Source organism: Pseudophryne corroboree, chromosome 8 (genome assembly GCF_028390025.1).
Source record: "Pseudophryne corroboree isolate aPseCor3 chromosome 8, aPseCor3.hap2, whole genome shotgun sequence".
NCBI classification, from domain to species: Eukaryota; Metazoa; Chordata; class Amphibia; order Anura; family Myobatrachidae; genus Pseudophryne; species Pseudophryne corroboree.
This window is the reverse complement of record NC_086451.1, coordinates 48151254-48174802: the sequence shown is the minus strand read 5'-3', so window position 1 is coordinate 48174802 and position 23549 is coordinate 48151254. Positions and strand designations below refer to the sequence as shown.

At 47.3% G+C, this 23549-nt stretch overlaps 1 protein-coding gene across 2 annotated transcripts in view; it reads right to left on the bottom strand.

Moving 5' to 3' along the window:
- The window catches only part of DUSP9 (dual specificity phosphatase 9), a 123707-nt gene that overhangs the window by 39957 nt on the left and 60201 nt on the right, over nucleotides 1-23549 (bottom strand). For both annotated transcript variants that reach the window (XM_063936329.1, XM_063936330.1), the window contains exon 2: nucleotides 7936-8442. In XM_063936329.1, the coding sequence (XP_063792399.1) occupies nucleotides 7936-8284 (349 nt within the window). In that variant the 5' untranslated portion in view covers nucleotides 8285-8442. The remainder of the gene's footprint in view (nucleotides 1-7935; nucleotides 8443-23549) is intronic.

Below are 23549 nucleotides of genomic sequence, written 5' to 3'. Positions count from 1 at the left end.
CCGTAAAATATCATTGTGCAGCATTAGTCCCCTGTACAGTGTCAAAGCGACCTCACTTCTAAGTCTACCTGTGTCCATCTTTTTCTAAAACACGGGATAAATATACAGTAAAAACAGGTAACAGTAAATTATCAATAAAAAATGAAACATGAAAAAAGAATAATAACATTGACACTGATCCTCACCTCCCTGACCTTTATATTTATACCTATTTACGATTTTGGTCGCATTAACCCCCTGTACATACTGGGGGGAATATGCTGCCAGTCTCGCCCATCCAGACCTGTCACTACGGTTCTGTTGCATTATGTTTTAGTCAAGCCTGATCATGTCTGGACTAATCTCCATTTGTATCACTGGCTAACCATATATTTAAATGAAATTAATCAAGCCGAGATTATCATTTAGGCCTGCAGGTCTGAGGGTATTTAACCTGTGAATCCACATTGATTCTAACTGTAGGAGTTTTCTTCCCCTGTCCCCTCCTCTCAAAGACTCTGGTACATGGTCAATGATTCTGTGTTTGAAAGTTGCCATAGTGTGCCTATATTCAAGAAAATGTTTGGCAACCGGTTGATCCCCTTTGCCTGAAGCCAGGGCATTTCTTATGGCTAACCTATGCTGTGCCATCCTTATTTTAAACTGGCACTCGGTTTTTCCGATGTAATATCTGCCACAAGGGCAAATAATCGCGTAAACCACAAATCTGGTGGTGCACGTCAGGGGCCATCTGATGGTGAACTTCTTGCCTGAGCATGGGTGCACAATGTTATCCCCCACCGACATGTGGGAGCACGTTGTGCATCCCGTGCACTTGAAGCACCCATTTTTGCATTTCAGAAAATGCTCCGGTGTTACCTTGAACTTGGCCATATCGGTTTTCACCACCATATCTTTGATGTTTCGGCCCCTGACATAACTGGGCATGATCCGTTGTTGGCGGAACATCGGTAATTCCGGATCAGTGGCTATCAAGGGCCATAGTTTCTTTATTTCCTTGCGAACCTGATCACTATGGACATCAAATTCACATGCCCAGGGAATTACACCCCCCAGTTTTTTATCTTTTTTGGTTTTCAGGCATTCCTCCCTATTCATTTTTACTGCTTTCCCTCTGGCTTGTGTCAGTAAATGTCGGGGGTAGCCTCTAGCTCTCAGCCTGAGCTCCATCTCGTCAAGTTGCCTGTCCCTCTGTTGTGTGCAGCTGTTGCTTTTGCACACTCTCAAAAATTGAGAGTAAGGCACACTTCTCACCGTAGAGGCTGGATGACAACTGTCATACCTCAGGATGGTGTTCCTATCAGTTGGTTTCTTGAACAGACACGTCACCAGCTGGCCTTCTTCGATTTTAATCTTAAGGTCTAAGAAGCAGATTTCACTGCTGCTACTGCTCATGGTTAACTTCACTGGACTGTCTGTGTTGTTATGTTCCAAGACAATACTTTCTAAGTCACCCACCTCCCCATGCCACATCAGGAGCAGGTCGTCTATATATCTATAATAAAGAAATAGACGACTGGAAATTCTGTTGTCAATGAAAAAGAGGTTACGCTCTACTTCCCACATGAACGCATTCGCGAACGAGGGTGCCACGGAAGATCCCATGGCACACCCCGTTAGCTGCCTGTAAAATTGTCCATCAAAGCTAAAGAAGTTATGAGTTAAAGTGAAATTCAATCATGCTATAAAGAAATCTATATCTGGGCCCACATATTCAGTGTTGCCCGTGATTAATTGTCTGACTGCCTGTAATCCCTGTCCATGGGGAATGCAGGTATATAGACTCGTTACGTCAATGGTAGCTAAAGTAATGTCTGTCGGAACTTGCTCAAAAGTTAAGAACTTCTGTAGCAACGTGTTTGAGTCTTTGAGATGGGTGAATGTACCCTGTATACAGGGTTGCAAATAGCTATCCAAGAAGATAGCAATTGGTTCGCACAGAGACCCCCGGGCAGATATAATTGGTCTACCCGGTGGTCTCTGTGCGTCCTTGTGGATTTTAGGAATGATATAAAATAAAGGCGACACTGGGCGTTCTGTCATCAATTTCTGAAACACCTCGCCTGAAATAATTTCCTCATCCCTTGCTTGCTGCAAGATGCTCTTTAGTTCAGTTACATAATTAGCTGAGGGGTCATGCGATAGCTTTTCATACGTCTGTTGATCACCAAGAAGCCTCTGACATTCAGCCTTGTAGTCCGCCACCTCCTGGATCACTATGGCTCCCCCCTTGTCCGCATTGCGGATCACAATGTCTTTCCTCTTACTTAACCCTTGAAGTGCTTCTCTTTCTTCTTGCTGTAAATTGTGGTGTCTTGAGGGTTGCTCCCTATTGCCCGTGGCTTCCAACATTCTATGGAATGTCCTGAGTGAGGCATTGTGGGAGATCGGATCAAAGCGGGACTTGGGGCCTAATTTCTGGATCCTGGGGGGTAAAGGTGCTTTCTGTTTAGGCGGTGGTTGTTTGCTAAAGTGTTCTTTTAATTTTAAAGTGCGGTGCAGCTTGAAGGTGTTCACTTTCCATTTGAACTCATCTCCATAGTTCGTCGGTACAAAAGATAGCCCTCTGCTAAGGACTTTTGTTTCTGCGGGAGAGAGTGGAGTTTCTGACAGATTGAAAATTAAAGTTTCTTCGCCCTGGGCAATTTTGGTCGGGTTCTGTCTCTTGTTCTGTCCGCCCCGTCTCGTGCGTTTCTGTTTCTTCCCCGTGCGGGCTCCCCTGCACGGGTAGTTGCCCCTAAAGGGGTCTCACGTTGTTCAAAAGACGAATTAGGTGAAGCACTGATAAAGGAGTTATCCACGAAATCATTAATGCACTAAGTAATGTATGGCAGCTGAGAAAGATGTTTTTTGCACAGCCGTGTCTGAGCTAATGTTATTCACGGCATTGATTCACTGACAGTAATGTATTTGTTAGGCTGGTTGCCATGGACGCGCCTCCCGGCGCCGCCGCGTCACTTCCGGTGAGATGCGGATGACGTCAGTCGGAAGACCGGGACGGCGCGGCCAGCGGCACCGGCCAGAGGGGATGTTCCAGGGTGAGGGTAAGTGGTATTTAAACACATTGTTTGTCACATTGCACTAATCCTGATGAAGGGGGTAACCCCGAAACGTTGATTTGCACGATTACACTATTGCTGCTTTTTAAGACTCCGAGTGCCGCCTCGTTATTTCCTGCTGTTTATATATATATATATATATATATTTATATATATATATATAAAAGACAGCATCTTCTATATATATATATATATACATACTAGAGTCTCAATGTCTGCTGATAAGGTATCTGTCCACGCTGCTACAGCGCTATAAACCCATGCCGACACAATCGCCGGTCTGAGTAGTGTACCAGCATGTGTGTAAATGGACTTCAAAGTACTTTTACTGCATGCTATCTGCAGGATCCCTGAGGATAGCTGTTAAGTCAGCGCTACCTTTTGGGTAAACGTGACAAGCTTTGTCCACCCTAGGGGAAGATTCCCATCGTATCCTGGCCCTAGTAGGGAAAGGATACTCCCTGAGAATTCTTTGTGGGAAGCTGCAGCTTCTTGTCTGGAGATTCCCGCTCTTTTTCTTCATGAGAGGAGGGAAATTTACCTCAGCTTTCTTCCCCTTAAACATGTGTACCGTTGTGTCAGGGACAGATGAGTCATCAGTGATATGCAAAACATCTTTCATTACAATAATCATATATTGAATACTTTCCTGCCATTTTGGCTGTAACTTTGCATTATAGTAGTCGACACTGGAGTCAGACTCCGTGTCGATATCAGTGTCTATTATTTTGGATAGTGAGCGTTGTGAGACTCTGAATGTCTCTGCGACATAGGGACAGACATGGGTAGATTCCCTGTCTGTTCTCTAATCTTTTGTGCAATAAATTTACCTTAGCACTAAATTTCACATATCCAATCAAGTGTCGGCGTTGTCGACGGAGACACCACACACACACACATATTTGCTCCATCACCTCCTTAGGAGAGCCTTTTACCTCAGACATATCGACACACACGTACCGACACACCACACACTCAGGGAATGCTCATCTGAAGACAATTCCCCCACAAGGCCCTTTGGAGAGACAGAGCAAGAGTATGCCAGCACACACCCCAGAACTATATGACCTAGGAAAAAACACAGCAATTTAATGTTTACCCAGTAGCGCTGTTATTATCTGCGCCGAATTATGTGCCCCCCCCTCTTCTTTAAAATCCTCTCTTCTACCGTGGTATAAGCAGGGGAGAGACCGGGGAGCTTCCTCTCAGCGGTGCTGTGGAGAAAAAACATGGCGCTGGTGAGTGCTGAGGAAGAAGCCCCGCCCCCTCGACGGCGGGCTTCTGTCCCGCTTAAATATACATTTTCTTGGCGGGGGCTCATACATATATACAGTGCCCAACTGTATATATGTTTACTTTTGCCAAAAAGAGGTCCAAATGCTGCCCAGGGCGCCTCCCCCTGCGCCCTGCACCCTTACAGTGACCGGAGTATGTGAGGTGTGTGGGAGCAATGGCGCACAGCTGCAGTGCTGTGCGTTACCTCAGTGAAGAACGGAGTCTTCTGCCGCCGATTTGAAGTCTTCTTGCTTCTCATACTCACCCGGCTTCTGTCTTCCGGCTCTGCGAGGGGGACGGCGGCGCGGCTCTGGGATCGGACGGCGAGGGTGAGATCCTGCGTACGATCCCTCTGGAGCTAATGGTGTCCAGTAGCCTAAGAAGCAGGACCTAGCTTCAGAGAGTAGGGCTGCTTCTCTCCCCTCAGTCCCACGATGCAGGGAGTCTGTTGCCAGCAGAGCTCCCTGAAAATAAAAAAACCTAACAAAATACTTTCTCTCAGCAAACTCAGGAGAGCTCACTGAAAAGCACCCAGTATCAAAACTGAGGTCCGGAGGAGGGGCATAGAGGGAGGAGCCAGAGCACACCAGAACCTAAATTCTTTCTTAAAGTGCCCATGTCTCCTGCGGAGCCCGTCTATTCCCGATGGTCCTTACGTAGTCCCCAGCATCCACTAGGACGTTAGAGAAAAAATGTTTCCTGTGGCGACCCCCCCCCATTCAAAACACCTAAGGCGTGCAGAAAAAATTTAGGGACATGGCTTCATGGGGAAGGGGCGTTGTCACATAATAGTACCAATTCCCATTATTCCACACAGCAGTGTCCGTCAATCACAGTACACCACATAGTAGTATCTCTTATACACATTATGCAATGTAAGAGCCCCATACACACTTTGCGCCAGGTAAAGCCCCTTACACATGTTGCACCAGGTAGAGCCCCTTACACACGTTGCATCAGATAGAGCCTCTTATACACATTATGCCAGGTAGTCCCATATACACATTGCAAAAGGAAGAGCCTCTTATACACATTATGCCAGACAGAGTCCCTTAAACACACTGTGCCAGGCTGAGCCCCTTATACATGCTGTGCCAGGCAGAGCACCTTACACAGACTGTGCCAGACAGAGCCCCTTATACAGTACATGTTGACCCAGGCAGAGCCCCTTATACAGACTATGCCAGGCAGAGCCCCTTATACATGTTGCGTCAGGCTGAGCCCTTATACAGAATGTGCCAGGCAGAGCCCCTTATACACGTTGCGCCAGGCTGAGCCCTTATACAGACTGAACCAGGCAGAGCACCTTATACATGTTGCGCCAGGCAGAGCCTCCTAATCACAGTACACCACATAGTAGTACCCCTTATATACATTATGCCATGTAAGAGCCCCTTACACACTTTGCGCCAGGTAGAGTCCCTTACACATGTTTCGTCAGGTAGAGCCCCTTACACAAGTTGCGCCAGACAGAGCCTCTGTAACACATTATGCCAAGCAGCCCCTTATACACATTGCACCAGGTAGAGCCTCTTATACACATTAAGCAGGCAGAGTCCCTTATACAGACTACGCCAGGCAGAGCCCCTTATACAAGCAGCGCCAGGCAGAGCCCCTTACACAGACTGCGCCAGACAGAGGCCCTTATACATGTTGCCCCAGGCAGAGCCCCTTATAAAGACTGTGCCAGGCAGAGTCCCTTATACACATTGCACCAGGCAGAGACCCTTATAAAGACTGTGCCAGGCAGAGCCCCTTATACACATTGTGCCAGGCAGAGCCCTTTATACAGATTGCACTAGGCAGAGCACCTTATACACATTGTGCTAGGCAGAGCCCCTTATACAGACTGCACCAGGCAGAGCCCCTTATTCACGTTGTGCCATGCAGAGCCCCTTATACACTTTGCCCTAGGCAGAGCCCCTTATACACGTTGTGCCAGACAGAGCCCCTTACACAAGATGCACCAGGCAGAGCCCCTTATACAGACTGCCCCAAGGAAGAACCCCTTATACATGTTGCACCAGGCAGAGCCCCTTATACACCTTGTGCCATGCAGAGACCCTTATACACGTTGCGCCAGGTAGAGAGGGGCGGGTGTGGGTGTTTTGGGGTTTTTTGGGGTGTTTTTTTTTTTTTTTTTTGGGGGGGGGGGTCACTCACCAGCTTCATGCAGCAGTAGATCCCCAGCTCATCTCTCCCAGAAGCAGCACATCAGTAACGTGAAGCACTGGCCGGGGTGCTAACAGTGGCGAGTAGCCAGTGGGGATCAGGAGGAGGCCAGCGCAGTGTGGACAGCGCACTGGGAGGTAGCCCGCATGTACAGCTACCACTGGCCAGGAGATACACCCACACCTCTGGATATATGCTCCTCGGCAGTCCCTGCGGCTTCCTCTGGCTCCCACCCACCACGCAAGGCTACAGTGTCTGTCACCGGGACCGGACACAGGGCCGCACCACTGCAACACTCCCACCCTGCACGGAGGCTTGAATGGTCACACCACTGGCTCCCACCTACCACATAAGGCTGCAGAATCTTTCACCGGGATGGGACACATTAAAAAAAACCAAAGACGACGCATGCGCAGTAAAACAAATGCAATAAACAAAAGGAAATTTATCGTACTGTGATAATATTTCCAAAAAAATGTTTTTCTAAAAAGGGCACTCTTCGCATTGACTCTAAATATCGCATTTGATTGATACATGTCACGGAATTTATTTCTTTTTTTTTTAAACCCGATATTAGGCAAGAAAAAAAACTGTTTCAATTGCGAAAGAATGATACATAGGCCCCACAGCCTGTAATATGGCAGTTAAAAGCTGGTTGGCTGGTACTTTATCTCTCTCCATTTTATCTCTTTCCAAGGCTTAGTAAATAGACCCCAGAGTTTCTGTAGAGTTCCACTGGCAGACGAGCAAGGAAAGAGAACACAAGTCACATCAGGACATTCTCAGAACTCATCTGATTGCCGGATGGGGTGGGGAGAGTAGTCCTTCACACCAGCCACCAGGATTGGGATCTGATTTTTAAACTAGACTTTTAGCTAGCACCCTCTACAAAGGGTTTTGCTTTTTAGACTAAACACTGGCACTAGATGTCTGCTTTTAACACTAGCCATCTAGACTGCGGGATTGCTTTATTTACTAGACTGAATTTCATACTTGTGAATGTGAACCAATATTTGAGGGTCTGTTTTCGAAACTAGCCACAAGGTATTGGGCCTGTTTTTTAATTTCATACTAGCCACCAGAACTTGGGTCTTATTTTTTGAAACCAGCCACCAACACCTGGGTCTGTATTTTTAGTTTTTTTTCACACTAGCCACCAGGACTGTGGTCTGATTTCAACCCTAGCCACTAGGACTGAGATCTCATTTGGACACTAGCCAAAATAATTTGTTGAGGTGAACAGAGAATACAGTATTAGCCATGGATAATGCATACTGAGTGGATGGGACAACAGGGTTAGGCAGGAGAAAACAGCTCTGCAAAACATTTCTGTTGCAGAAGGAGCTCATGGATCTCACTTTTGGTCTAGCCAAGATCAACAGGGTTGTGCAATGGTCAAAGTAATTGTCTCAAAACAAAGTTTCCTTACCTTGCAAGTAGAAGGCTTGGCACCCTTCCTTCCGAAGCTTATGAAGAAGAGTCACAAGGATGGGTTCCTGTTCCTCTGTTTGGCGCCCTGGGAGGCTGGCAGTGCACTCATCATACAACAATGCCACCTCTCTCACTGCTGGTGGTGACCCCGGGAGCAAGGAATGGGCAGAGAGGTTGCCCTTGCGTAGCCTGCGGAGCATAAGCCCTGGCAGCGCTACATGTAGAGCTTTCTCCACGTGCGAAGAGTCATAAAGCTCCCGGCTACGACAGTCCAGGATGCGAACATTCTGCGCAGGAGAGTCCAGCTCATCCCGCAGCCATATGGTCGATTTACCCAGAGACTCCATCTGCCCAGCTCACACAGGGAAAACCATGGGAGGGAAGGGGCAGCAGAGTCTGTGCACCAAATGAAATCTCTTCGAACAATTTTGGAGTTTGTCCTCAAAGTATGGTTGTGTTACCGACACTATTGCAACGTTTTTCTTTCTTGTTTCAGGGCATTTCCCTGGAGAAGAAAAGAAAATAGACAAAAAAAAATGGTTACATAAAAAAAAAAAGTAATTGCAGCTGAGAAAACTTTGTGAAACTATTATGCTATATGTTCAGGTATACTCTCGGTCTAGTCTTCAGAAATATTCTAAAAAATAAATTTTTACAATTTATTTCTCCCCCTCGACAAACTTCTTTCTCTGCAGATTTACATTTGGAAACAAGACTACAATATAATAAGTGATGTGCACCGGAAATTTTTCGTGTTTTGTGTTTTGGTTTTGGATTCGGTTCCGCGGCCGTGTTTTGGATTCGGACACGTTTTGGCAAAACCTCCCTGAAATTTTTTTGTCGGATTCGGGTGTGTTTTGGATTCGGGTTTTTTTTACAAAAAACCCCTCAAAAACAGCTTAAATCATAGAATTTGGGGGTCATTTTGATCCCATAGTATTATTAACCTCAATAACCATAATTTCCACTCATTTTCAGTCTATTCTGAACACCTCACACCTCACAATATTATTTTTAGTCCTAAATTTGCACCGAGGTCACTGGATGACTAAGCTAAGCGACCCAAGTGGCCGACACAAACACCTAGCCCATCTAGGAGTGGCACTGCAGTGTCAGACAGGATGGCACTTCAAAAAAATAGTCCCCAAACAGCACATGATGCAAAGAAAAAAAGAGGCGCAATGAGGTAGCTGTGTGACTAAGCTAAGAGACCCAAGTGGCCGACACAAACACCTGGCCCATCTAGGAGTGGCACTGCAGTGTCAGACAGGATGGCACTTCAAAAAAATAGTCCCCAAACAGCACATGATGCAAAGAAAAAAAGAGGCGCAATGAGGTAGCTGTGTGACTAAGCTAAGAGACCCAAGTGGCCGACACAAACACCTGGCCCATGTAGGAGTGGCACTGCAGTGTCAGACAGGATGGCACTTCAAAAAAATAGTCCCCAAACAGCACATGATGCAAAGAAAAAAAGAGGCGCAATGAGGTAGCTGTGTGACTAAGCTAAGCGACCCAAGTGGCCGACACAAACACCTGGCCCATCTAGGAGTGGCACTGCAGTGTCAGACAGGATTGCAGATTTAAAAATAGTCCCCAAACAGCACATGATGCAAAGAAAAAAAGAGGTGCACCAAGGTCGCTGGATGGCTAAGCTAAGCGACACAAGTGGCCGACACAAACACCTGGCCCATCTAGGAGTGGCACTGCAGTGTCAGGCAGGATGGCACTTCAAAAAAATAGTCCCCAAACAGCACATGAAGCAAAGAAAAAAAGAGGCGCAATGAGGTAGCTGTGTGACTAAGCTAAGCGACCCAAGTGGCCGACACAAACACCTGGCCCATCTAGGAGTGGCACTGCAGTTTTCTAGCGAGAGGATGAGAGCTTCCATCCTCAGCCTCAGTCGTTCCTTGCCACTCCGTGTCGTAAATGGCACATTGGCAAGTTTACGCTTCTCCTCAGACGCTTTTAATTTTGATTTTTTGGGTCATTTTACTGAACTTTTGTTTTTTGGATTTTACATGCTCTCTACTATGACATTGGGCATCGGCCTTGGCAGACGACGTTGATGGCATTTCATCGTCTCGGCCATGACTAGTGGCAGCAGCTTCAGCACGAGCTGGAAGTGGATCTTGATCTTTCCCTATTTTACCCTCCACATTTTTCTTCTCCATTTTTTAATGTGTGGAATTATATGCCAGTATCAATAGCAATGGCCTACTACTATATATACTGCGCACAACTGAAATGCACCACAGTTATGGATGGATAGTATACTTGACGACACAGAGGTAGGTAGAGCAGTGGCCTACTGTACCGTAATGCTATATATTATATACTGGTGGTCAGCAAACTGTGCAAAACTGAAATGCACCACAGGTATGGATGGATAGTATACTTGACGACACAGAGGTAGGTAGAGCAGTGGCCTTCTGTACCGTACTCCTATATATTATATACTGGTGGTCAGCAAAATTATGCACTGTACTCCTACTATATACTACAATGCAGCACAGATATGGAGCGTTTTTCAGGCAGAGAACGTATAATACTGGTGGTCACTGGTCAGCAAAACTCTACACTGTACTCCTCCTATATAATACTGCTGGTCCCCAGTCCCCACAATAAAGCAGTGTGAGCACAGATATATGCAGCACACTGAGCACAGATATGGAGCGTTTTTCAGGCAGACAACGTATACTGGTGGTCACTGGTCAGCAAAACTCTGCACTGTACTCCTCCTATATAATATACTGGTGGTCCCCAGTACCCACAATAAAGCAGTGTGAGCACAGATATATGCAGCACACTCAGTGGCGTAACTAGAAATTTTTCTCCCCCAAGCCAAAAAATTCTTCGCCCCCCGCCTTCATGCTCCATAATTGGGGGCAAGAAAGGGATAAATATGCGCGCGCCTTCGGCGCGCGCGCCCAAAAAAGGGTCGTGGTTTTGTTGGAGTGGGCGTGGTTTCGCATAAAGGGGCGTGGCATTGCAGGAAAAGACTACCTTATACCCCAGTTTTGCAACCTGCACGCCCATACGTTGGCCACCACAGGAAAGAAAAATAATCCTGATTCATGCCCCTTACATTATTTGTCATTTTTCCTCCTTATAGTAATGCCCAGTATACATTATGCCACATACTGCAATGGCCCTTAGACATTATGACGCACACAATAATGCACGACACAATATGCACACACTGTAATGCCCCCGACACATTATGCCACACACCGTAATGTCTGTGACACATTATGCCACACACCGTAATGCCTATGACACATTATGACAGGAATCGCAATGCCCGTTATACATTATGCTACACACTGCAATGCCCCTGATACATTATAGCACATACAATGTCTGTGACACATTATGACACACACCGCAATGTCCGTGATACATTATGCCACACACTGCAATGCCCGATACATTATAGCACATACAATGCCTGTGACACATTATGCCACACACTGCAATGACTTTGAGACATTATACCAAAATGCCCGTGATATAGTATACCATACACCGTAATGCCTGTGACACATACCGCAATGCCCTGCCCGTTATACCCTATGCCACACATCGCAATGCCCGTTATGTATTATGCCACACTGCAATGACCCTGAGACATTATACCACATACCACAATGCCCGTGATATAGTATACCACACACCGTAATGCCTGACACATTATGACACACACCGCAATGTCCGTGATACATTATGCCACACACTGCAATGACCCTGAGACATTATACCACATATCACAATGCCCGCGATATAGTATACCATACACCGTAATGCCTGTGACACATTATGACACACACCGCAATGTCCGTGATACATTATGCCACACACCGTAATGTCCATTACACATTAAGTCCTACAGTAAGGTGTTATGAACCACAGGTAGTGGTTCATTCCTATTTTATGTTATAAAGTTGTCTTGCATGCCAGGATTTCCTGTTGCTCTGTTTTAGAATACTCTTGTCTGCTGCCGCTGGTGAGTCTGTGTAATTGCAGCTTGTTCCCTTGTGTTCAGCCTCACCTGGCTGCTAATTGCATCTGGTCAGTTTGGAATCATGCAACAAGGCAGCTGCAAGGGATTATTAATTAGGCCTCTCTGTTATATGCTGGCTGTTTGCAATTCACAGATGCTGGTGATATTCCTGGGTTTTCAGTCTGCTTGAGTTCTGAGCTTGGTTCCTGCTAGTTCCTGAGCTTCCTGTGTCGATTCCTGTGTCAGTCCCTGTGTCGATTCCTATGTCTGATCCCGTGTCCTGCCGTGAGGCGTTCCTGTCCTGAGGTCCAGTACCTTTGCCTGTGCAAGTTTCTGGCTTCTTGGTGTCCACCGGTCTGTCGTTTGGGATTCTGCCTGTCCTCCAGTTCTGAGAGTCTGTGTCAGCAGCATTGGGAGTTCCTGTCCGTTTGCCAGTATTCGTACCGGTTCCGTGAGTAGCGGCACGGCCGCGTCCGTCGGCTTGGCCGCTGTATTCCCTTATTATTTCTGTCACTGGTGTTTTGCAGAGGGTTCTGCTTATGCTGTCACCGCCGGTACACAAAAGTATTGTGTCGGTGTGTGGTCAGCATTTCCTTTGTTGTTCTTTTCCTTTGGCGGCAAGCCGCACATACTTTGGTTTTAGGTTTGTTAGTAGCCCCTGGCCTTGTTGTTTAGTCAGAGGGCCCCTTGTTATCACCCTGTCTCGGTTCACTCTTTGTCTCTCATTAAGACCTGAGGGGGCATCGAAGTTGGGCAGACGTAATCCGCCCTTCAAACGCGGCTGCCATGGGCTCAAGCAACCATAGTCTCGCAAGAGTGTACTGACAGCACGGGTGAGACAACGGAGATAGGGCGCCAGGGGCTATTCCCTTTCCATTCCCCTTTCCCAGCATTACGTCCTGGTGCTCTGGACTCGCTTCATAACATCTCCCTTGTTCTGAGCACCAGGAACCTAACATAAGGCTTCTAATTACTTTTCAATTACCTGCTCGTTGTCAGGGGTTTCATGCACTGGGTGTCATGCTCGTTGCCAGGGGTTTCATGCTCTTGGTTCCATGCACGGTGCCAGGGGTTTTCATGCTCAGGGTGTCATGCTCGTTGCCAGGGGTTTCATGCACTGGGTGTCATGCTCGTTGCCAGGTGTTTCATGCACTGGGTGTCATGCTCGTTGCCAGGTGTTTCATGCACTGGGTGTCATGCTCGTTGCTAGGAGGTAGTCCTTGTTGCTAGGGCTGTGCTCCCAGTGCCACATATGTCCCCAGTGCCAGATATTCCCCCACGGTGCCAGGTACTTACATGCCCCAGTGCCAAATATAGTCGTCGTCCCCATGTGCCAGGTACACATATGCCCCCAGTGCCACATATGCCCCCAGTGCCAGATATTCCCCCCCAGTGCCATATATTCCCCCCAGTGCCATATATTCCCCCCAGTGCCATATATTCCCCCCCAGTGCCATATATTCCCCCCCAGTGCCATATATTCCCCCCCAGTGCCATATATTCCCCCCCAGTGCCATATATTCCCCCCCAGTGCCATATATTCCCCCCCAGTGCCAAATATGCCCCCCCGTGCCATATATGCCCCCAGTGCCAGATATTCCCCCCCAGTGCCAGATATTCCCCCCCAGTGCCATATATGCCCCCAGTGCCAGATATTCCCCCCCCAGTGCCATATATGCCCCAGTGCCAGATATCCCCCCCCCAGTGCCAGATATTCCCCCCAGTGCCAGATATTCCCCCCAGTGCCAGATATTCCCCCCAGTGCCATATATGCCCCAGTGCCAGATATCCCCCCCCCCCCAGTGCCATATATGCCCCCAGTGCCAGATATTCCCCCCAGTGCCATATATGCCCCCCGTGCCATATATGCCCCCAGTGCCAGATATTTACACCCCCCCCCCCCCCCCGCCGTCGCTTTTTGGAGGGACACGGAGGGCACACAGCTCGTCTCTCGTGTGTCCCTCCTGCTGCATCATCTCCGGCGGCCGCGGGTCTAATAGGGGGAAGTGCCGGTTCGTGAGCCAATTAGAGCTCACGGACGGCACTTCCCCCTATTAGACCCGCGGCCGCCGGAGATGATGCAGCAGGAGGGACACAGGGAGGCGCGCTGTGTGCCCTCCGTGTCCCTCCAAAAAGCGGCGGAGGGAAGGAGACTGCAGACTGACATGCGGACGCTCGTCCGCATGTCAGTCTGCTGTAAATCAGTGGCGCCCCCGCAGCCCCTCGCCCCCAAGCCACCGCGAGGACTGCGGGGGCAGTAGTTACGCCACTGAGCACACTGAGCACAGATATGGAGCGTTTTTCAGGCAGACAACGTATACTGGTGGTCACTGGTCAGCAAAACTCTGCACTGTACTCCTCCTATATAATATACTGGTGGTCCCCAGTACCCACAATAAAGCAGTGTGAGCACAGATATATGCAGCACACTGAGCACAGATATGGAGCGTTTTTCAGGCAGAGAACGTATAATACTGGTGGTCACTGGTCAGCAAAACTCTACACTGTACTCCTCCTATATAATACTGCTGGTCCCCAGTCCCCACAATAAAGCAGTGTGAGCACAGATATATGCAGCACACTGAGCACAGATATGGAGCGTTTTTCAGGCAGACAACATATACTGGTGGTCACTGGTCAGCAAAACTCTGCACTGTACTCCTCCTATATAATATACTGGTGGTCCCCAGTACCCACAATAAAGCAGTGTGAGCACAGATATATGCAGCACACTGAGCACAGATATGGAGCGTTTTTCAGGCAGACAACGTATACTGGTGGTCACTGGTCAGCAAAACTCTGCACTGTACTCCTCCTATATAATATACTGGTGGTCCCCAGTACCCACAATAAAGCAGTGTGAGCACAGATATATGCAGCACACTGAGCACAGATATGGAGCGTTTTTCAGGCAGACAACGTATACTGGTGGTCACTGGTCAGCAAAACTCTGCACTGTACTCCTCCTATATAATACTGCTGGTCCCCAGTCCCCACAATAAAGCAGTGTGAGCACAGATATATGCAGCACACTGAGCACAGATATGGAGCGTTTTTCAGGCAGACAACGTATAATACTGGTGGTCACTGGTCAGCAAAACTCTGCACTGTACTCCTCCTATAATACTGCTGGTCCCCAGAATAAAGATATGCAGCCCCCTGAAACAAAGTGAGAGGACGCCAGCCACGTCCTCTCACTATCATTTCCAATGCACGAGTGAAAAATGGCGGCGACGCGCGGCTCCTTATATAGAATCCGAATCTCGCGAGAATCCGACAGCGGGATGATGACGTTCAGGCGCGCTCGGGTTAACCGAGCCATACGGGAGAATCTGAGTATGCCTCGGACCCGTGTAAAATGGGTGAAGTTCGGGGGGGGTTCGGATTCCGAGGAACCGAACCCGCTCATCTCTAAATATAATACGGCATAGAGTGTACCAAAGTCACTACCATGCATATATAAATATACAAGCAAGAGGATATATAGATCTGGATTAAGACGCAGGGGTGTACTGGGAAGTATACTGGTTTGGGCCCACTTACAGCCCTCTGTGTCTCAAAAATCCCCCCAAAAACCTTGGAGGCATGTCATTTCCCACTGATCCCACAGAAACACTGCTAGGGGGGAGACGTATCAAACCATGGAGACAGATAAAGTACCAACCAATCAGCTCCTGTCATTTTTTCAAGGGTGTGGATTGCCAATGTTTTGGTGGACAGTTATTAGGTCGAAAGGTACAAAAGTCGGCATATGAAAGGTTGGCAGGTACAAAAGGTCGACAGGGTCAAAAGTTCGATACCACAATGGTCGACGCATGTTTTTTGGGTCCAATTTTGTATATTTTATGTTATGTGACCACCATCAGTACAATTGTGTTCCCTTGCGGACTCGCTTTGCTTGCAACGCCTCGCTCGCCACACTTCGCGCAGGTTACTCTGTCGACGTGGATAGCAAATCAAGCAAATGTTGTGAAAACATGTCACAAACCCTCATAAAAAGTATTGACCGTTGACCTTAAGCACTGTCAAACTCTCATCTGTCGACCTTTTCTACCTGTCGTCTTTTTGTACCTGTGCTGTTGACCATATGGGCTGTGGTATGCATGACCGGCGGTCAGGAGAGACCCGGTCAGCATACGGACACCGGTATCTCTGCAGCAGAATGCCGGCGCGGGGATAAGGGGGTGAGCGCAATTAGCCCCTTACGGGTTCGGTAGCAATCTGCGGTTGCCACGGGCTCTATTCCCACTCTATGGATGCCATGGACACCCACGAGTGGGAATAGTCCCTGTTGGTCGGCATGCCAACCGTCGGGATTGTGAGGGTGCGGGATGTTGGGGGAGGTATTGTAACCGGCAGTCTCCTGACCGCCGGTCACATAACTACATCCCGACCATATGGTGTTGACCTATTGACAGTCGATTAATACATTTGTTAATAGATCGTCCAGACACCAAACACAGCCTGTAAGATGACAGGAGCCGATTGGCTGGTTATGTATCTCTCTCTACTTTAGTTCTCAAGGTTAGATGCATGGTAGCGTCTAGTTTCCCTTCGTGGAGAGGGCCTTTCCCATAACCCCCTGGGTCCATGTCACAAACTATTTGGAATAGTAACCTGTGGCGAGCGAAGCGGAGTGAGACACCGAGCCCGAAGCGAGCTCGCGAGGGTCCAATGGTGCATAGAAAAAACAAAATAACCTAAAACGAATGGAGATAAAATTTAGGTGCTGTAAGGGCGGAAGTTCTCTCCTGCCCTCCCGTTATGTCACTTCCAGGTCCTGAGCACGAAGGTAACATAGACACAACCTTAGATGCATCTCCCTCTAGTAGTGTAAAACGATCACAGATAAATGCTGAAGACTTGTTTGACTTGACCTGTGTTCCATTACCATTCCCTGCTGCGCTGAGCAATTTCTAGTAACTGAGAGATGGGGGTAAATTTACTAAGAATCGTATTTTCCCGTTTGAGGTCAAAGTTCAATCACGAATGACATCGAAAGTGTAAATATGCAACTTTTTGAATTGATTACGACTAATTTACTAAGCTGCCGAATTCTGCATTTTCGGGTTTTCCGATGTCGATGTCATTCGTTTTTTTTGGCAGTGTTTTACGTGAGTGACTTGTAAAACACTGCCGACTTTAATACAATGAATCTCGGCCGGATCTGAGAGATCCGTGCTGGGCTTCATTGTGCACCTTGTAAAAAAAATAAAAAATGTTTAAATGTAAAAAAAAAATTGCGTGGGAACTTTCAGGTCAGCGGTTGACCGAAAGTGACCTCACCGCTGACCTGAAAGTTCCCACCATTGGCTACAATGGAGCGCATAGGCGCTACATTGTAACACTGCCGTGTGCCGCCTGTCAGACAGTACAGGAGCACACAGCCGATCAGGAGGGTGCCACAACGTGGCGCTCCCTGATTGGCTGAAGAAACCCACTTAGACATCAGTCAGAGTGGGTTTCTGGCATTCGGGGAAAGAGGTCCCATGTGAAAACATGGGTCCCCTTTCAGTTCGTGGTCGGGGATCCGTTTTTTTATTTTTTCAAGTACGTGGATTACAAAAGGATTTACCGAGGAGCCGAAAACACTGGATTATGTGAGTATAATTTTTTCTACAGGTACACCATGGATTCTACTGGAGAAGAGGACCGAACTGCGTGGGAACATAAGGTAAGTATGTGTATATGGAGGTGTGGATGGATGTATTAAAGTTATACTTTCAAGGTGTGTGTGTGTGTGTTGTCTTTATTGGGGTATTTTTTTAGTAGTAGTACTACAGGTACCAGCGGGCCCGTTTTTCCGCCGCATGCTGGTACTTGTGGTTCTCCAAGTACCAGCTTGCGGGGGAGGCTTGCTGGGCCTTGTAGTACTGCTACTAAAAACAATAACATTCACTTTGAACAAAGGCTATCAGCCCCCCATCCGCAGCCCATTGGATGAGGGGGACAGCCTCGGGCTTCACCCCTGGCCCTTGGGTGGCTGGGGGGGGACCCCTTGATTGAAGGGGTCCCCACTCCCCCAGGGTACCCCGGCCAGGGGTGACTAGTTGGATATTTGATGCCACGGCCGCAAGGCACAAAATCGGGACCTTAGTAAATTTTCCCCCTATGGGGTTCAGTTAACAAGAGCTGCCCTTAGGTGTGGGGTCCTGCTTAAACACAACAGGAAATATTTTCATAATTTGTTGTTTAAATGAAATACAACTGAACTACAACATTTTATTTATATGTTTCTGCAAAACCCATCCACTAGTTATGTTGATTGGTTATGTCTAACCACCTACCTAGACCGTTCTTACTGCTGCTGTGAGGGCTGGCAGAAAACTGTACAAAGCAGCAGGGTTTTTAGACTAGAAGAAGTCAATCATAAAATATTTTAACAGGTATCAGAATACAATTTTAATTAGTCACTCTTTACATACAGTATTAAAACATTAGGCTATCATGTGCAGTTTTACTCCTACAATTAAGATGGTGTTGACATTCCATGACTTCTGACCAGCGTCGGAGTGGGGCATGTAGGGCCCACCGGGGGAATGCAGTGGTAGGAGCCCATGTTAGGGGTGTGGCCAGTCTGCAGAGTGGGTGTGGCCTGCCACCTCATTGGTTTGACTAACCATTAGAGAGTGCAACGTCTGGGCCCCTTCATAAATATGTACAGTAAATTCAGCTGCTGCATGCATGATAATGTACCAGATTAATAACAGATTGATAACAGCAATGCACTGTAGAAAATACACCACAGTCCAGTATAAGGTAACATATGTATGATGTATAATTCAAGTGCACAGTCTGGAACCTGATCCTTAGAGCAGAAGGTGGCCCCCCAGGCATTAGGGCCCACCGGTGGTTTCCCCTGTACCCCTGTGGGCCAGTCCAAGCCTGCTTCTGACACTCACACGCATGATCAGTGCGATCGTTGACCACCCCCTGCAGACAGAGGAGACTGATGCACTCAGTGGCAGCAGATTTCCTGTACCCACCGCAGACCAGCACACAGCCACGTGTGCTGGACTAGGGGAGGGGCTGCGGCTAGCTGACAGGTAAGAAACGTGGGGAGAGCAGGGTCCCAGGACCCTCCGACAAGTCAGGGCCTGGGTAATTAGTACCCGCCTCCCACCCCAGCGCGCCTCTCCGCACCACTGCACCTATCTAACATGCACATGTAAAAATGGACACACAGAGGGGACATTTAGGCAAATGGTTCTCTGTTTAGTAAAGGAGATATTGCCCTTATCAACTAATCAGATTCTAACAATTTAACTGGTTGCTATGGGTAATAACCTATTTTCTACTCAGTATGCACAATGGGGGTCATTCCGAGTTGTTCGCTCGCTAGCTGCTTTTAGCAGCATTGCACACGCTAGGCCGCCGCCCTCTGGGAGTGAATCTTAGCTTAGCAGAATAGCGAACGAAAGATTAGCAGAATTGCTACTAAATAATTCCTTGCAGTTTCTGAGTAGCTCCAGACTTACTCCTAGACTGCGATCACCTCAGTCCGTTTAGTTCCTGGTTTGACGTCACAAACACGCCCTGCGTTCAGCCAGCCACTCCCCCGTTTCTACAGACACTCCCGCGTTTTTCCCTGACACGCCTGCGTTTTTTTGCAAACGCCGGGAAAATGCTGAGTTGCCGCCCAGAAACGCCCCTTTCCTGTCAATCATTTACCGAACAGCAGTGCGACTGAAAAGCGCCGCAGAAGCCACAGCAAAACTGCTAAGTTTTGTGTTAAATAACTAAGTGCATGCGCCCTGCGTACCTTGCGCAATTTGCAAACAAATCGCAGCATAGTGAAAATCGGCAACAAGCGAACAACTCGGAATGACCCCCCATATCAATATGGGTAGTTATTTAAACAGCAATAATTAAAAATGCTAAATCATACCGGTTTTGCCATTATTTCCAATTTAATTCTGCAGCCGAGATTGCCGAAATTGCGCTGCTTTTCAAAACTGGGCCCAGCTCAGGCTGTGGGGTCTATTTATTAAACCTTGGCAAGAGATAAAGTGGAGAGCACTAAAATATCAGCCAATCAGCTCATTGCTGTCATATTACAGGCTGGATTTGAAAAATGACAGGAGCTGGTTGGCTGGTACTTTTTCTCTCTCTACACGTTATCACTCACCAAAGCTTAGTACAGTTGCCCCATGGCAAGGTGAATAAGCAGGGTTGCCCATTTCTAATGGTCAAAACATTAACATAGTTTCCAGGGACACTTGCTGCTGGGTTGGGGTATCTACAGTATGTATGCCATGTGCGATACTGTTTCTCAGTTGGGGTTGAAGGAACTTCTATCTTGGGTGGACCTGGTCAGATTTCTTCAGGAAAGAGGTATTTACAGACATAGCTACAGTTACTGACACCACATCATAGAACTAATACTCTATGTGCTTGTGCCACACATTCATTGAGACATACGGAAATCCAACTCGGCATTAATTACATTGAATGGTAATGTTACTTTAGTTGCTTGCTGCATATATAGCCTATTCCCATATATTATTGGGAGGAACCACAGCCACCACTAAAATAAAACAGCCCCCCCCCCCCTTCAACTTGTAGTCAATAGACAGTGACAACTCCTTCAGTGACATCATTATTGGTCTGGGTCCAACATTAAGAGATATGTGCACCAACAAGAGTATGGCCAAATCCTTCCACGTGTCTATAAGTTGAACCCTAAAGAGCAGACTGGATGGACCATATGGTTCTTAGCTGCCATCAGATTCTATGTTTCTATATCTAGTTGCTCTTTATTGTATTAATTATCCATTATAGTGTAGATACTGTATGTTGAAAGGGGGTTGGGATTATTGAGGGTCAGTGTTAGGGCAAAGCTTTTGATATTTATTTAGGGTATAGATCAGGGGATTATAGATTTTGTGTATTTAACCTAAGTAGTAATTTTAAGTAAATTTATATCGATGGGGAGGGGGAACTTCCACTGGGGAACTTATTAGAATGTGCTACATACTTGCCTACTCTCCCGGAATGGCCGGGAGGCTCCCGAAAATCGGGTGACCCTCCCGGCCCCACGGAAGAGCAGGCAAGTCTCCCGGAACCAGCAGTCACCCTGTGTAAAGTGGGCGGTCCGGGCAGTTGATGACGCGATTCTTGCTGAATCGCGTCATCATAGCCACGCCCCCTGCAGTGTAATGCCGGGGATCGAGGCATTACAGAGCGGGGGCGTGGCTTAAAGGGTGTGACGTGGAAACTCCGCCCCCGTCCCGCCTCCGGTCCGCCTCCTCCCCACGTCACAGCCTGTCCCTGCCCCCCTGCTGAGCCGACCTGGCTGCTCTCTCCCGCAGAGAGCAGCCAGAATATCGGCAAGTATGATGTGCTAGAATCTATATTATAGTATGCTGTAAATATTTTAGTGAAGTATCTATTCCCTATTGTATCTTTTGCACAAATGGGCTATATCTAAAATAATCTCTGGTAATGCAATCTATCGTCTATTTCATTAAGTTAACCACAGAACTGTATATTAGTCAATAAGGCCTAAGGATAATTTGTATATTTGGATTACTCATTTTTATACTATCTGAGCCAATGTATTGTTTATTGGGAAGCTGTGAGAGAAAGGATCATCACACCTACAGAAGAGGCCATAGTGGAGTCCCCATGTTCACTCCTGATGAACCCCCATCTACTGGAAGAAGAGGCGGCCAAGAGGAGGCCTGATGAACCCCCATCTACTGGAAGAAGAGGAGACCAAGAGGAGGCCTGATGAACCCCCATCTACTGGAAGAAGAGGCGGCCAAGAGGAGGCCTGATGAACCCCCATCTACTGGAAGAAGAGGAGACCAAGAGGAGGCCTGATGAACCCCCATCTACTGGAAGAAGAGGAGACCAAGAGGAGGCCTGATGAACCCCCATCTACTGGAAGAAGAAGAGACCAAGAGGAGGCCTGATGAACCCCCATCTACTGGAAGAAGAGGAGACCAAGAGGAGGCCTGATGAACCCCCATCTACTGGAAGAAGAAGAGACCAAGAGGAGGCCTGATGAACCCCCATCTACTGGAAGAAGAGGAGACCAAGAGGAGGCCTGATGAACCCCCATCTACTGGAAGAAGAGGAGACCAAGAGGAGGCCTGATGAACCCCCATCTACTGGAAGAAGAAGAGACCAAGAGGAGGCCTGATGAACCCCCATCTACTGGAAGAAGAAGAGGCCAAGACACAGGATCTGTCCAAATGAGTTAGTGAGACCGTACATCTACTGAGGAAGACAAATACAGGATTACAGGAGATGTATAAAAATACATAGTAGGATCTGCAATTACCATTCAGAAACGGGGAATGTTATTGTGCAGTCAGTAGATATTGAAATGTGGAAATCAGAGATAGTTGGTACTTTGCTACTTGTTGACTATTGGACTTAGGGTTAAAACTTTCTGCTTAAACTGTCCCTTTAATATTTATTTCCTACATTTACACCTGTCTGTCAAGAATATGATAATCAACCATTCACAGCTAACGAAGCATAATAAGCTGCCAGGCCCAGCTATTGGGTCATGATAAGCAGCCAGACCCAGCTACCGAGGCATCGTAAGCACTGCAGCCAGACCCAGCTACTAGGGAATGAGGAACTGCCAGCCCTCACTATCTGGACACAATAAGAGGAAATGGAAAGGTAGTTTAAAAATATGCGCAAATTAGTTTTACAGGTGCAGCTAAAAATTGTATCTCAAAGTGTACATCCCTTTACACTTAAAATATAAGAATTGAGGAATAGATAGAGATATAGCCTTAAAGCGCTCCTATAGAACCCACGTTTATAAACACACACCAAGTGGGTCAAAAGGAAATATATAATCACATGCATTCATCTTTTGAAACATCGGTGTAAGTCCAGCGTTTGATTAGACGTAGATGGTTCTAGTTCTCATAGAAATATAAGAAAAAAGAAAGTGCAATAGTGCAATTAACCTTTAAAAGGTGCTTGAATTTACTCTATAAAATGGAACTACTATGATCACCGTGATCTGATTTCCTGTAAGCGCTGGAGTGTAATTCATAGACATATGGAACTTCCGGCCGCGGTGGAACGCACGGCCATCTTGTTTCCTGTCATACGCGGATCTGATTTCCTGAAAGAACTGGAACGCAAATCGCGGACAAATGGAACTTCCGGCCACGGTGGAACGCACGGCCATCTTGTTTCCGGTCATGCGCGGCTGGGAACACACACCGATTAGCGGTGATCTAGAGCAGCTGTTCTGTGTATTAGTTAGGGTATTTAGGGAGAGGAAGGGGAGAGTATTACACGCTTCTGAAGAAGAACTATTCAAGTTCGAAACGCGTTAAGCGTACACTCTCTCGCTGTATTTGTAACCCTGTTGGAGCTTCACCATCTACACTGGACGCTGAGGAACTGTTTGGGGTACTGGTTTCCGGAGCCATTTCCCGTGGGTGGACCATCTGACCTTTTCCAGACCTCGCCTCCTGTGGCCATGCTCCATACTGGGGACTTGTGTTATATGCCTTTTTTCATCAATTTGATGTAAGTGTAATGTTTTAAAAATAAATCTTTGCTTTTAAAAAAGGATAATTGCACTATTGCACTTTCTTCGTGCTGCTTATCTTTTATGAGGCTTAATCGTATGT